This window comes from Vombatus ursinus, unplaced genomic scaffold (assembly GCF_900497805.2).
Source record: "Vombatus ursinus unplaced genomic scaffold, bare-nosed wombat genome assembly UNPS02014941.1, whole genome shotgun sequence".
Taxonomy (NCBI): Eukaryota; Metazoa; Chordata; class Mammalia; order Diprotodontia; family Vombatidae; genus Vombatus; species Vombatus ursinus.
In genome coordinates, this window is record NW_020954719.1 from 9,284,367 (window position 1) to 9,300,297 (window position 15,931).

At 41.1% G+C, this 15,931-nt stretch overlaps 1 protein-coding gene across 1 annotated transcript in view; it reads left to right on the top strand.

Moving 5' to 3' along the window:
* SLC4A8 (solute carrier family 4 member 8) overlaps positions 1-15,931 on the top strand; it is a 75,142-nt gene that overhangs the window by 9,036 nt on the left and 50,175 nt on the right. The window contains exons 2-6 of the mRNA XM_027844341.1: positions 28-109; positions 10,522-10,668; positions 11,250-11,385; positions 12,641-12,801; positions 14,931-15,119. Coding sequence (XP_027700142.1) covers positions 28-109; positions 10,522-10,668; positions 11,250-11,385; positions 12,641-12,801; positions 14,931-15,119 — 715 coding nt within the window. The remainder of the gene's footprint in view (positions 1-27; positions 110-10,521; positions 10,669-11,249; positions 11,386-12,640; positions 12,802-14,930; positions 15,120-15,931) is intronic.

The following is a 15,931-nucleotide window of genomic DNA, read 5'->3' on the forward strand; positions in this document are numbered from 1 at the left end:
ATATACCCTCTTTATTCATTTTTTTAGAGACCAGATGAAGAAGCAGTTGTGGACCAGGGAGGGACCAGTACAATTCTCAATATTCACTATGAAAAAGAAGAGCTGGAAGGTAAGATTTGAGCCTGCCATTTTCTATAGTAATCAAAAAGATTGATGTTACCGAAATACCTATTTCATGAACACTTAGTAATGTGAAGGAAAAACCTGTTTATCACTTCCTAATCAGCCACAAAGAATCATAAAAATTCCATTTAGAGAAACCTCGTAAGTAGCTCTTAAAACTCTCTTGGCTGCAAACATTCCATTTAGCCCACAATATTTCTAGTGGTTCTGGCAACTCCCTCTGCTGTCCCCGCAGCCCCTGCCTTGGTGGCAACTGTGGTGACTGACGCCTCCCAAGACAAAGCTCTCTTCACAGAAGTTGTTGGCACCGGCAAGTGGCTCATCATCAGAAATGGGTCTGGTTCTTACCCATTGAAATGATGCTGAAGAAGATGTGTTTGTCCCTTAGCCTTATCTCCCCTCTACACTCTGGCCAAACTGCATTATTAGCCATCTGGGCTGCCTGGCCTCATTGTGTGAGCAGTACCCCAGGGCTGCTGGGCCTTTTTTTTCCAGGCAGCTGAACCCTCCTATATGTGTTGCCTTCTCTTAGAATAAGAGTTCCTTGACTGTTAATCAGGGACTGTTGTGCTTTTCTATTTGCACCCACAGTGCTTTGCATGTAGTAAATCTTTTATTTATTCATTTCCACCCAGATTCTCCAGTGCTTCCCCTACTGCTTGTAATAGTTATTTTCTCTTATGCTGTTAGCACCTCAAAAAGAAAATGAATAGCTGCCTGTTGTATGCACTCAGATTTCCCTCCACACCGAGTATTTACATGGAAACCAAACAAAAGGAGGAAGGGAAGGGAACAAGCATTTATTTAGCATCTATAGTGTGCCAGGTGCTGTGCTAAGCACTTTACAAATTGTCTCATGGGATCCTCACCACAACCCTGGGAGGGAGGTGCTATTATTATCCCCATTTTACAGTTGAGGAAACTGAGGCAGGCAGAGGTAAAGTGACTTGCTCGGGGTCATACAGCTTGGAAGTGTCAGGGGCTGGATTTAAACTCAGGTGTTTCTGACTGCAGGCCAGTGCTCTGTACATCATCTGGAGAACCCCAATAACACATTTTTAGGTCCCTCTGCTTGTTTCCCTTATTTGCTCTACCTTCTGTGTTGTATTTGTATTGAATGATCTATTGTTTCGGTGTCTCACAAACATAGGTTTAGAGCTAGAAGAGGCATTCTGTATTCTGTTTGTATTTGTTTATGTACCTGTTGTTTCCCCCAATGGAATCTAAGTCCCTGGAGAGTAGGAATGGTTTCATTTTTTTGCCTTTGCATCCCAAGTTTCTTGTATAATACCTGGCACTACTGATTGATTAAAGATCATCTAGCCTCACCTTCTCATTTTACAAATGAAGAAACTGAGGCCCAGAGAGGTGACATGACTAGCCCAAGGTCACACAGATGGCAAGTGACAGAATAGGATTTGAACCCAGGTCCCCTGGCACCAAATCCAATATAGTTTCTGCTCTACTAGACCACACTGCCTCCTTCTCCTCCTCTTTCACGTGTGGCCTTCCTGCCCAGAGCTTTTCCTGTCACATGCAGAAATGTTTCTCCTGGTTTCCTGCTGTTGAGCACCACAAAGCTTCACCCTCCCCCCTCCAGGGACATCCAGGACTCTTGTGCTTGTGCAATATAACTCTAACAGTAACCTATACTTGGCTTACGAGTGAACAGGGTTGAGAAATCTCCATGTCTCCCCTGCCATGTTATAAGGATGGGAGGCTTCAAACTCACACACACCTGAAACAGACTCTCCTTTTTGTTATCAATGTGTCTTTCCTAAGCAAGGACAATATCCCAAGGACCAAAAAAAGCAAAATGGACATTTGGTTTGTTACCTCTTGGAGAAGTTCTTTTTCACACTTTTAGAGTAGGATAAGAGGGAACAGTAGTATGCATACCCCCTGGATTTTTTTTTTTTGTGGAGGTTAAAAAAAATTCTTGAGTCCTTTATTTAGGGCTCAGTCTGGTCACAACTTCCCCTCAGGAGGGACAAATGTCATTCATTCCACCAGCCCAGTCTGTGCTGCCACCCCACCAATGCAATAAAACCATTAAAGCTTCACTCTTGGTGATTCAAGTAGTTCAAGCCCTCATCACCATACAGAGGTCACAGAGGGAGTGGGGGGGGCAGGGAAGCCCTCTACCAGTCATTGTTCAATTTCCATTTCTCATAGGGAAATGCTGACATTTGAACGGGATGGGAGTTTTAACTGGATGCCTGTCAAAAGGCACCCGGTTGATGGTGATCGGAATTGGCTTCTGTGTCCTCTGTAGTGCATCATGACACTGGTAGCTCAAACCCAGAACACCCCCGATCGCACGTGAAGTATATGGACTGACCAGCCAACTGAGCTAGTATGAGTATGGCTAAGCAGGGCTCAGCACCTCTCCACTGGGCGTCAGGAGGCTCCCCTGCTGCTGCCCTCACTCTGGGAAGAGCCTCATTCCCCTAGAACTCTTGCTAGAAAATAGTATGGCATCATGGGAATTTGCCTGACCTGCCTGCTTTGTGGAGGTCACTAGTATCTTGGCTGATATTGAAACTTCTTTAATGGAATAGTCATATTTTCAGTTACTTGAAAAACTTCTCTGACTGGGTATCAAAGGACCCTCATGAAAAGAAGAGAAAGAGGGGAAAGGGAACATGGGTCACAGTTTGCATCATTTTCCTTTATCCTATCTGATTATTTCCTCTAAGCTCCCACCAATACATCTCTTGCTTCTCTACTAACTGATCTACCCACTTATTCACTGAGGAGTTTTGTTGTCCTGTTCCATACTGAGCCTCATCTGTCAACCCTCCTGTCTACTTCAATGCTTACTTCTCTCTGGCTCTAGCCTTTTTTCCCTAAGGCACTTAACTCTTGGCTCCAGCTCAGATAACAGGAGCCTGGAGATTAGAATCAGTAACCATAGACCCTATCTATGTCACATGAGGAAGTTTGAGACCTTTCAGAATTGGGGAGAGTGTCAAATATATATATATATATATACACACACATATGTATATACATACATATATACATACATATATACGTGTATATATATGTATATATGTATATATGTATGTGTATGTATATATATATATACTGGGAACAGTTTTATACAGATTAAAACCTGGGTCAGTCTACCTAAAATAGGATGTTTAGTCCCTTTAATTCAAATGTGGGCACACCTTTTTGAGATGGCAGAACCATTCTTCATTTGTGCTGCTTCTTTTTTGGCTAAAAAGCAAGTGATGATGGCACCCTCTGGGGATGCTGTAATGTATTCCTTTGCTCAAAGGTGGTGGCTGCTGAGGTTTTGCTCTTTGTACACATTCCATATCACTCGGTCATTCTCTTAACTCCCTTTCTATACTACTTTAAATACTTGGTCTTTGTACACGCTTAATTTTTTGGAATTATGGGCTTCCCCACTCCATTTTGCACAAACTTTCATCAGAAGGTGAATAGTAACATTTTACTTTATGTACAGGAAATGGAGAGATAAAGTATTAACATAATGTACAGTAAAAAGAAGAGAATATTAATTCAGTTTGTGGAGTTGTTGAGGCATTTATTCTCATTTTTTTTCTGATGGATCATCTCTGATGCTTGAATTTTAGAATGATGAATACTAGAATGACTTTATTTTCTTGTAATAAGGTTTCATTTGAGTTCAGAATTATATATGAAACTTCTGCCTAAGGTGTTGGATTATCTCTTGATATTACCAACCCTGACTCAAATTGTAAGCTCAAGGGATGAAATAACATCCCTTTGTCCATAGGAATGTGATGTTCAAAATTGTCCAGTCTGCAAGAAAAACCACTGAGGCAGAGCTCCAAGTCAATACCACTTTATTAAAGGGTCCATGAACCCCTCTAATGAAGTGGGTCTCAGATCTTTTTCATGGTCTGAGATGCCCCTGGTCCCCAGAATCTTGTTTTTGTAGGGTTTGACACTCGGACACTCAGGAGGGGCAAAGGAAAATACAAAATCCCATTGGTTGATAGACCTTATTTTGAAGGTCATGGGCTGGGCAAAGTGCAGAATATCTCCACTGACTAATCGATCATAAGATGAATGGGTTCCTCCTCATGTTGGGCACGAGGAGATGGTATGGGTAGCATAGAGATAGCAAACTGAATTGGGGGACTTTCCATACCTTGCCACCCATGCTAGGCTTAGACTTGGAATTTGAGCAAAACAGGATTGAGATATTTTTGTCATCATTCTTGTGGTTGTTCAAGTGAACTTCATAACTGATAAACAAGTAGTGAACATTAGATTGAAGTTTTAGGCCTACTGTAAGAACCTATCTTATCTAATTATCCCTATATAGTTTATGTAAAATGTCAAACTGATTAATACTGATTGGAGTAGAGGTGCAAATGAATCATTTCTCATGGGAATGAACTTTGCATGAGTGCCCAATTTATATACACTGGATTGTATGCAATTTTGTAAAGGTTTTATGGACATCTGTCCATGAACTGGAGCAACCACCATCCACCACCATTTTAACTTAGACAATCACATTTGTTCTGTCAAACCCTGATCTTGCTACTGGTTCACATACTTCAATCACAAACCACTAAAATTATATTTAGAAACACCTCCCTCCCCCAGTTACTCTCACTCTTTCTCACAGGTAGGCCTTCACAAATACATAGATGTGAATATATTTGCACAGATACCCGGTTTTTGAAAGTGGATAGGGCAGTCATGGAAGTAAGGGTGAACGAGTATCTGCAAGGTGGTCGATAGTGAGGCCTGAATGTAAGAGTCCATAGAGAAGGAGAATGACTGTAAGTGAGAACAGATGAGGACTCAGCAAAATGCCCACAGGCTGCTAGCTGGGAACTAATATTTTACCTTAGACTTATAAACAACAGCCAAAATTCCATTAGGTGTCCCAAACTTGCATTGGTGCTGTCCTCTTTTTCAGTGGTCATTCCATCATCCTTCCCACATGATAAACCTTCATAACTTATTATTTCCTGCCTATGAGATGTCCTCTTAGAGAATATGCACAGGGAGACTGAGTCTCTCAAGTAGATAAATTGTCCATTAAGAAAACAATTAAAAAGGGAAAGAAAGAAGAGGCCAAGTATATGCAACATCTTTTAGGTTCATCAGTTGACTATAGTTTAGCCCCATCCTTTTAGGCTCCCTTTTAGGCTTTCAGCTCATGGGCAGAGCTTATTTTTATTTCTGCTTATTTCTTTGTTGAACCATAAAAGTGCATTCTGTAAAGGTGATAACTATAGTGGCACATAGTAGACTCTTAATAAATGTTGGTTAAATAGATGGCTGAGGGAATTTCTTCAGCATCTAATGCTTCTTGTAGATGAACAAAAGTTGACTCCCTCTAATGATAGAAATCAAGGAAGTTTTCAGTTGTCTCCTTACTGTGCTAAAGGGACCCAAGTGACCTCTTTCCCTTTTACACCTCACTTGTTTCCAGATTTATCATTAAATATCTACCATAGTTATATTATATATAATATATGATATAATATGTATGTGAGATATATATACACATACACACATATTTATGTAATATAATATATATGTATATTATGTATATATGTATAAAGTTATATCTTTGGGGTTACCCAAAGAGAAGAGTTGATCATTTTGAATAATACATGAGACCTTCCAACTCAAATAGAGGAGGGCAGGAGACCACACCAGGTGTTTGCGCACTGTGAATGGGAGAGTAGTGAGAAATATGAAGCATTCCTGTAAAACCTTTATAAGGATGTTTATGTTCCTGCAGTCTTGGGATTCAGCCTGTTCCATCATCAGACTTTGGGTCTGTCAAGGGAGGGTGTAGATCACCCTCAAAGTCTTTGCAATAGTAACAGCTAATATTTAGCAAGTCTCCAAGACTGTAAGTTGCAGATTAGCAGCAGAGGAAGAAATGTCCACACTGGAAGTTCCTAGGTTTACTGATGAAATCACAGGTCTGGAACCCTCCAACCCCCCCCTCCCCAATATGATATAGTTTTAAAGTTTATAACATGCTTTCTTCACAGCAATCCTATGGGTAGGTGGTATGTATCCGTATTTTACAGATGAGGAAACTGAGGGTCAGAGACATTAAGTGACTTGACCAGAGTCACACAGCCTAGAAGAGTGTGAAAGCCAGGATTCAAACTTTGCTGCAGCCTCCAGATGCATTGCACTTTTACTGTGTTGCTTCTTTCATAAATTAGGTAACGTCTGGAATGGTTTAGGATTGACTGACCTGGAAAGAGAGGACTGGATTAGTGAAAAAGACAAGAGTAGGGCAACTGTGGAACCCTTCTGTAGTAAGAGGGGTGAGGAAGCTGGTCATGGACTCTTTGCCCAAGAGTCCTCTGTACCACTGGTTTCTCAGAGTAGTACCCTAAAACTTAGATAGAATCCTAGAACTTGTCATCAGAAGATCAAAGAAATTTAACTTTGGAAAGAACGTTTGTGGAATAGCTAGGTGGCACAATGGAGCGCTGGCCCTGGAGTCAGGAGGATCTGAATTCAGATTCATTCTCGGACACTTACTAGCTGTGTGACCCTGGGCAAGTCACTTAACTCCAACTGCCTCCAAAAAAAAAGATAGAAAGACAGAACCTTCATGATGAGCTAGCCCAACATTCTTTCTCATTTTACTTAAATAATAGTTTGTGAAGTTGGCAAAAGAAGTAATCCCCATTTAACTGTTAGCAATAAAATGAAAATATATGTAATTTTTTTTTGCAAACCTAAAAACACTGTATAAAAATTATTATAATAACCAATCACTTCTTTCTTGAGATTAGGTCGTCTATGCTGGAAGTACTGAGGTCATTTACTGACCCAATCCCACTACTGATAAGTATGGAAGCTTAGAGCTGCTCTGTTTCTATTCTGGGTCAGTTTGCTCCTCATTAGGCAGCCTCATGGTGCCCTGCTCCTGGGGCCTTTCCATATTGGTGTAGACCCTTGGTCAGCTTTAGGTTGACTGTAGTTCCAAACTCCTGAGCTCAAGTGATTAGTCTTAGTCTCCCCAATAGCAGGAATTATAGGCTTGGTTGGTGGAAGCATCAGAGCATCACTTTGCTTATGTAACCCTGAATTACCATGGTGATTAGAGATGCTCCAGTAAATGCTATCCCTGAAATCCCAGTTCTAAAACATCACTAACTGGTGGACTTTGTAATAGCATCTTGAACATCCCTCATCTCCATGGAGACTGAAGTTGCATTTACAAGATCTTCTGTTAGCATGTAGGAAAAAGGAAGGATGTGGTTTTTATCTCTGTGTTTCTATAGGGATTAGGATATTGCCCTGCTTTTTTAAAAAGATATTCTTTCAATTCTTGTTTATCTCTACTGGGACCAATTGGATCCAGAGACATTCTACTCCCTACTGTAGGACATATTTGATAAAGTAACTGGTGTAGTAGAAAATGCCTTGACTTTGGAATTAAAGGATCTAGCTTCAAATCTTGGGTCTGCTAATCAATACCTATATGGTCTTAAGCAAGTCAATGTCTTGACTCAGTTTCTTCATCTGGAAAATGGAGGGTTTGGAGTGGATAATCTCTAAAAATCCCTTCTAGCAGTAATATTGAATCCATTAAAGTACTCAAGGATCAAACCTGAGAGGCAGCATGGTATACGTAACAGAGTGCTACACTGTGGATCAAGAGAAGCTGAGTTCAAATCTTGTCTCTGAAACTTATTATCTGTTTGCCCTTGGCCAAGTCATTTAACCCTCTCTGAGCCTCACTTTCTTCATCTGTAAAATGGAAATAATCCCTGCAGTGTCCCTTGCAGGGCTGTTGTGAGGTTCAGATGGGCTAATTGTAGGTGGAGTACTTTGCAAGTACCATGTAACTCAGCCATTATTACTCATACCACCGATTATTGTGAAGCGGTGGCTGGCAGGCTACCACAGGCTCTCCAGCTGGCGGCCTGAAAGCTAAGAATGTTTTTAACATTTAAAAATAAACTTTTATTGTATTGAAAAATGGAAAAAACCATTCTTAACTTCAGGGCTGACCAAAAAAAGCCAGTAGTTTGCCCTCCTGATGCGTAGGCTCATAGATCATTATCATCTAACCTAGTTTTACTGCCAAGGTCGTTCAGTTCTGGGTCCAGTTTGTAAAACAAATACAGCAATTTTTCATCTGGTTCATAACTTTACACTTATGGCCTAGAAACCCACTCATATGTGCCTAAAAGTAAATACTTCCTTCTAACTCAGTAATTTTGTTTCCCTCAAGTTGCAAGATGAATGCATTAGGGCCAAAAATCTCCTCCTCCAAATGTTCTTGAAACATGTCAGTGCAAGAACATTCTGATACAAGATGAAGGTTGGAGGTATAAACTGCCACTTGCAGGAACTTCAGTGATTTATTGGCTTTCCCTTTAGTGCCACCAAACCTGACCAAACTGCCACTGAACCCTGTGCCTTTCCACACCTAGCCCCTCTCCCTCATATCTTTTCAGCCTTTATAGAGACTTTAGAGAGGGAAGAAAAAATGAGGCAAGAAAATAAATAGAGAGCATACTAGTAAGGGTGTTCTTCAGTGGGTTAGCCTCTGTTAAATATGAGGTGGTAAGAGCACAGCCCCCAAAGAAGAGCCACAATAATGCTTCTCTAATTACTCCACCTCAGATATTTCCAGTCTTCAAGGATCTGTAATGTCATTGATATCAATACCTTCTTGTCCTGACGCATAGTACAACATTTCAATAACTTATTGGATGGTGTTTAATAGTTGCTGGGGCTGAAAAATTCATCCTCTTATGACCAATCTGTGGATGAACCTTTCTGAACTTATATCTAGGCTAGACTTTAGTTTATGGCCCACACTCGAGCCTTTTCAGTGTAAGGATGATTGTCTCTGTACCCAAAGACCCGGGGCTTAAATTCTTCCTCTGATACTACTTTTGAGGGAGTCGTTAGACCTTAGTCTCCTTATCTGTCATATGACAGAGTTGGGCAGATGATCCAGAAGGTCCCTTCGAGCTCCAAAGCTATCCTATTCTTACAATTGTAACACTACCTTTGACAGACCCACTGAATCAGCAGTTATTCCTGTTCACTGGCCAATGAAGGGATGGCTTCATGATCTCAAAGCACCAAGTCCTTTTTGGGCTTGAGTCCCTCATGTCCTTGGAGTCCTCAGAAGTTTCCAAGGGAGGGTTCACATATGTTCCTTGGGAAGGACGCTGTAGCCCATGACCACTCATTCTTCACAGGCCAGAGTCTTTGCTTTGTATATACCTTGTATATACCAAATAATACTTTGTATTATTTGGTTTGGTAAGCATTGGCAGAGCTTACATCCTATTGACTTTGCATTCAGGAGCCCAGAGTCATCTCCGATGAAGCCTTGGAAGAGTACTAATGCTGAAGAACCTCAGATACCGGGGAGAATATTTCCTTTGGTTGCCAGGAAAAGCAGCCAGAAAGAGTTGGTGATTTTTTTTCTTTAAGGTCTACCTTTTCCAGAAAGTTCTAGATTAACTCATACTGAAATAATTTTGTAGAATTACAAGCAGACAAAATGATCACCAGTCCTCTTGTAAGTGCTGCAGTGAATTGTACATATTGAAATAATTTCTATTGATGTTGTTATGCCTGTCTTCCTTTTTCATTCTAGAAAATCCTTTAGAATAAGATCTACTTCTTACTTTGTACCCACTATTAAATAGAATGTCATATACCTTGGGGATGCTCAATAAACATATACTTGGTGGACTCCCTGTCCTTCTGTTCATTTCATTTAATACCTCTCCATCAATCCTCAAGTTTCATTCTCCTTCTAATTTGGCTATGAGTTCTTCCTCACTTGTCTCCTATATCTATTATTGGTTGAATACCTGACAGGGAATCTAGCCATGCAGGGGGAAAGGATGGTGGTTGACTGCAGCATATGTGGAGCCCACTTTCAAGGCTCATTGCTGTGTACATAGGTAGTATGAATGCATTGTGCTCTTTTGAAATTATTCAGTCCAGCAGACATGGATTTTGATCCAGGGCTTAAATTCTTCCTCTGATACTACCTGTATAACTTTGAGGCAGTCATTAGACCTTAGTCTCCTTATCTATCATATGGTGGAATTGGACAGATGGCCTAGAAGGTCCCTTCCAGCTCCAAAGCTATCCTATTTTTACAATTGTATCAGTGGCTATTCTATTAGTATTTGTGTCAGATTGACCCATTCAACGTGCAGGTTGATTCAATATTTCATTAATTTATGTACATTTTTCTGCATCATTGGTTCCAGAAACTTTTGAGGTTTTATAAGACCAGAGAAATATCTGGGTTTAAAGAAGGTTCTAAAACTTTGATACACATTGCTGCATCCATGAAAATGGTGACCCGTTTTAAATTAAGGGCCCCACTTGACATTCTCCTCTTCTTTTCCTCCCCAGGGCATAGAACTTTGTATGTTGGAGTCCGGATGCCTTTGGGACGGCAGAGCCATCGGCATCATAGAACTCATGGCCAGAAGCACCGGAGACGAGGCCGGGGAAAGGTTGTCAGTCAGGGAGAAGAAGGGCAAGGGTCTCTTGCCCATGGTAAATATATTCAAGGTGGATTCAGTAGATGCTATCCCTACAAGTTTAAGTTTAGGTAACATTAAAACAATGAATATTTGATTTCTCTTAATACTTTGACTAGGTAGGCTGAATTTTGTAGTCTGTTTGAGGATAGTTTTTCAGAGCTTACTTCCAAGAATGAGGCACGTTACTAATCTGCCTCCCCCTAGATGTTCTCCTCCTAAAAATTTGATAACTCAGGTTCAAAAACTTATTACCATAAGAGGTAGTAATTGATTTTTGGCAGGGGGAGAGGATAGGGGCATTGAATTAAATTGACCATTCATATCGATCCCAATCAGTCTGGTATTTGTCAAATTTTTATTTCCTTTGTGCTATCTAGACATGGACTTGGCAAATGAAATTTCATATTTATGAAACTGTCCCAGTACATTTTTTTTCTGGCAAAAAAAGCAACCTCTTTGATCTTTGTACTTAGTATTGTCTTTTATATATCTTTAAAAGTCCAGATGCTGTTGAGAGGTGCCGAGGAAAGTAGATGCTGCTTTCATTCTAGATGGAGGCTGTGACCAGATGTTTCTTCTTTGATAATTTCCTAGACACACCTTCCCAGCGTGTTCAATTCATTCTTGGCACTGAGGAGGATGAAGAACATGTGCCTCATGAATTGTTCACAGAACTGGATGAGATCTGTTTAAAGGAAGGAGAGGATGCTGAGTGGAAGGAGACAGCCAGGTAAAGTCCTTAGAATAACCATGATGAAGATGGGGATATTTATTTTATCTTCAGCCTGACTTCTTATGTTGTTTTGTAGGAACAGATATATCTGATGCAATTTCCTGACGTTTCAGAGACCATTCCTCACTTTACCCTTGCTCCCCCAGTCAGGGATATTTCAGGTGACTTAGTGTACCTGTTAGTAAGTAAGGTAGATGCTGAGACTTTGAGCTCCTCTAAACATCTGATCCAGAACCTGATGATCACAGTGTTAGAGGTCTTGTCTGGTGCAGGCCTAAAGAGCTTTTGTTCTCAGTCTGGGAGCTCAACACACCCAATTAAGTCCCAGACAAGTAATATTTCTTTAGGGGCCATTTTGGTTTTCCATTCAGTAGAATCCTGTAAGTCCCAGGCCAAACCTAAATTCCTGGGTTGTTCAGTTGTTTCAGTCGTGTCCGACTCTCATGACCCCATTTGGGGTTTTCTTGGCAAAGATACTAGAGTGGTTTGCTGTTTCCTTTTCCAGCTCATTTTACAGACGAGGAAACTGAGGCAAACAGGGTTAAGTGACTTGCCCAGGGTTGCATAACTAGGAAGTGTCTGAGACCAGATTTGAATTCATGAAGAAAAGCCTGGCAGTTTATCCACAACACCAAATTCCTGGGAGAGCACAGAAAACTTAATCTCTCTGTATTGCTAAGCCAACCCAATACTAGACTTCCTTGGATGGCTACATGCCCCTATGAGACGTTTTTCTTCCTTTGCCCTATTCTCCCAACCCTCCAAGTTGCCCTCAAATTAACCAGGGTATTGGGCAATGTTAGGAGTCTGTAACACTCTTATGTGGTAAATGTCAGAAGCCAACACGACCCAGCTTTTGTGAGCTTCAGAGTAGCTATATTTATAGCAATTCAGCTGTGGCTATACTTGGTACATTTCTCCTGTGCTACTTCCAATATCCTTTGACTCCAAGATGCATTTTCTGTTGGAAGAACTGGGCAAGGCCAGTAGTCTTAGAGTCAAGGGGAAACATAATGACTTTCATTCTTCAGACTATTTCATGCACTTATTAAAGTCACATGTAACACTTTGAGTGAAAAACAGCAACATGGATTTATGGCACTTCTAAAAGTACTCAAAAGGATGTGAATTAGAACTCAGTGTGCACAGTGCAGTCATCTAGATCCTCTCTGTATTTTTTACAAATTGTTTGTACAACTTCCCCTTGAAACTTACTCACCTAGTTTTGATGCTTATCAAATAACACTTTTAGGTGGTTGAAATTTGAGGAAGATGTAGAAGATGGGGGAGAACGCTGGAGCAAGCCTTACGTGGCCACTCTTTCATTACATAGTCTGTTTGAGCTGAGGAGCTGCCTCATTAATGGAACAGTCCTCCTGGACATGAGAGCAAACAGCATCGAAGAAATTTCCGGTAAGGGGATTCCAGAGCAAACCAGGACTAGAACCCAGTCTTGGCTTCCTATCCATTGACTTTGTATTGGCCTGTGTGACTGCCTTGCAGTTTTTTAATAAGCTCACCCATTTACTGCTTCTGGCCCTGGCCCGCCATGGGGGTGGAATTTGGGGATGGGTAAAGTGTTTGAGTGGCAGAGGAAAAAGCCAGGGAGGGCTAGAGCCACATTGCCACCTTAGACACGTTCAGTGATGAAAACACCTGACACCTGTTGGTAATTGGCTAAGGTGAGTGTGCAAAATATGCATGGTTAAGTAAAATGGATTCTGACATTGGCTATCTCCAATGGACCTTGAGTCCATCAGTTCTGTATAAGGAAGTGGTAGCATGCTTCATCATGGTTCCTCTGGAATCATGGTATCTTCTTTTTCTGTGGTCTTTTTAAGGTAAGGAAATTCTTCAGGTTTTTGACAGTAAATTGTCCATTTATTGTATGTTAAGAATTAACACTCTATTAAGTAGGCTATTTATTTCCATAAAGGAATTTACCAAGCAAAGTAGCAGGGTCAGTCACTGTACACCTAGAGTACATTGTACATTCCTTACCAATATCCTTATACATACATATCAATAGGGAATAGAAAATGCTTAAGGAATTTCAATCTGCAGAGAATTCCCAAACCTCCCTTTTTGCTAACTCAATATGATGACTTATCAATCAAAAAAGCTAATGGGATCTTGGGCTAAATAAGAAGAGCACAGATTTCAGGAATAGATAGATAATCATCCCACTGTATTCTGCCCTGATCAGAGCTCTTCTAGAGTCTTGTGATCAGTGCTAGGCACCATGGTTTATGAAGGACAGCTATAAGCTGACAAGAATCTGGAGAAGGGTAACCTGGGATGTGAAGGGCCTTGAGACTATAGACCAGGGGGTGGGGAACCTGTGGTCTTCAGACCACATGTGGCCTTCTAGGTCCTTAAGTGTGGCTTTTTGACTGAATCCAAATTTTGCTGAACAAATCTTCTGTAAAATTTGGATTCAGTCAAAAGGCCTAGGACCTAGAAGGCCACATGTGGCCTGAAGGCCGCAGGTTGCTGACCCCTGGCCTTGAGTCTGTAGAATGCGGGGCTATTTAGCTTGAAGAGAAGACTCGGGAAGTATGACAGCCATGCTCAAGTATCCGAAGGGCTATCGTATGGAGGAGGGATTCGATTTGTATTGTTTGGACCCAAATTGCAGAACCAGGAGCAGCAGAGCCTAGAATGTCACAAAAGCTCCTTAATAAGTACAACTTTCCAAAAGTGGAACTGGGCTGCCTTGAGAGGTAGTGAGTACTGATAACCTCCTCGTAGGTCTTCAAGCAGAGACTAGATGACCACTTGTTTGGTATATCATAAAAGGGATTTCTTTTGTTTATGAGTTGGCCTAGATGGCTGCTGAGGTCTCTTCTAACTCTCAAATTCTGTGTTTCAGCGACTGAGAGCCCGCGAGTCTCGGAAAGTTAGAGCCGAAAGGAATCTACTCCAACTTGCTTATTTTATAGTTAAAGGAACTGAGCTCCCAGGATGTGAGGTGCTCTGCTCAGGTTCACAAGGCTCATTAGTGGCAGAGCTAGGAGCTAAAACCGTAGTCTCACAGACTGCAGTCTGGTTTTCATGCTACATTGTCATACCATGCTACATTAACTCATTTTTATCAGAGCTGTTAATAATTATTTGTATTTTCTCTCCTCAGCCTATGTCTGTTCCCCCCTTCATAGAAATAAATGATCAGTTAGCTATTTGACTCATTTTTCTGGATTCCATACTCTTTTCTAGCTAAACTCACCCTTTCTTAAAACCTCCCTCCCTCTTCTGCTAAGATGGAATCCCCAGTTCATCAGGGGCCACCACCACCAGAGACTGGTTTGGAATTTGATGGTATTTTTTTCCTTATTGCTATCTATCCCACAAATGAAAAGCTTGTGCAGGAGAAGGAGGCTGGTTTACCCTATTCATATCGTTCACCAATAGCTGCTCCTACTATCTAATGGCTTGATACCATAGCTCCATTTCCAGTAACCTCCCCTGGAACTCCCTCTTATATCCTTTGAACGGGTTGACTCTGTTTGAGCTCTATTGGACAGGTAGCTGTTGCTTTTCAGACCTGATCCTGGACCAGCAGGAATTGTCCAGTGACCTGAATGAGACCATGCGAGTCAAAGTGCGGGAAGCTCTTCTGAAGAAGCATCATCATCAGAATGAGAAGAAGAGAAATAATCTCATTCCCATCGTGCGCTCCTTTGCTGAGGTTGGCAAAAAGCAATCAGACCCAAATTCTTTGGACAAAAATGGTAAGATTTGGAGAGTTGAACCTGTTTGTCTTTTATTCATGTCGATGAGACATCAGGGAATCTGTTGTTGGATGGTAAACTCCTAGGAGTCAGCAACCATAAATTTGTCATAATGTGGATAGTATTTAGTAAACTGTTATGCACAATAGAATGATAACTTTTCAATGACTGATGAATGAATGACTAGAAAAAGAACTTTTTCACTTACCCTACCCAAAGATTTTTTGGGTCTAGGCTGGTACTGGCTTAGCTGGGAGGTAGCCTTAGACCTCTGAGTTTGGTTGGGTTGCTGTATGTACTCTGGGGTATTAAGATGAGAGTATACTCACAACTGATCTTGCCTGCTAAGGTTAGCTTCCAAATTAGGGATGACTTAGGGTTAGGTTGGATCAATTGGGACTACATTTTCCTTTGTACTGGATAGGCCTTCTGGGGCTGGCAAGGATAAATTGGCCTAGCACAGTTCCTGGCACATAGTAGGCACTTGTAATACATACTGATTGATAGACTCCCTGCAGTTTGGGAGCAGGGATGGAAATTTGTTTTCATTCTTGATTTCTCCACATCTGATTCCCTTCCTTTTCCCCCACCCCACTGCCTAAATCATGAAGCAGTTGGGTAGTTCCCTCTCCACCTCCTGCTATTTATTAATAGTACTTTAAGGGTGTCAAAATGCTTTACTTAAGTTACTTCATTGAATCCTCATAACAACCCTGTGCTAAGTGAAATGGAGGCCAAAAAAGGGCAAAAAGGGACTGTTATAATCCCCATTTTACAGATAAAGATTTTGATGCTAAGAGAGGTTAAATAAC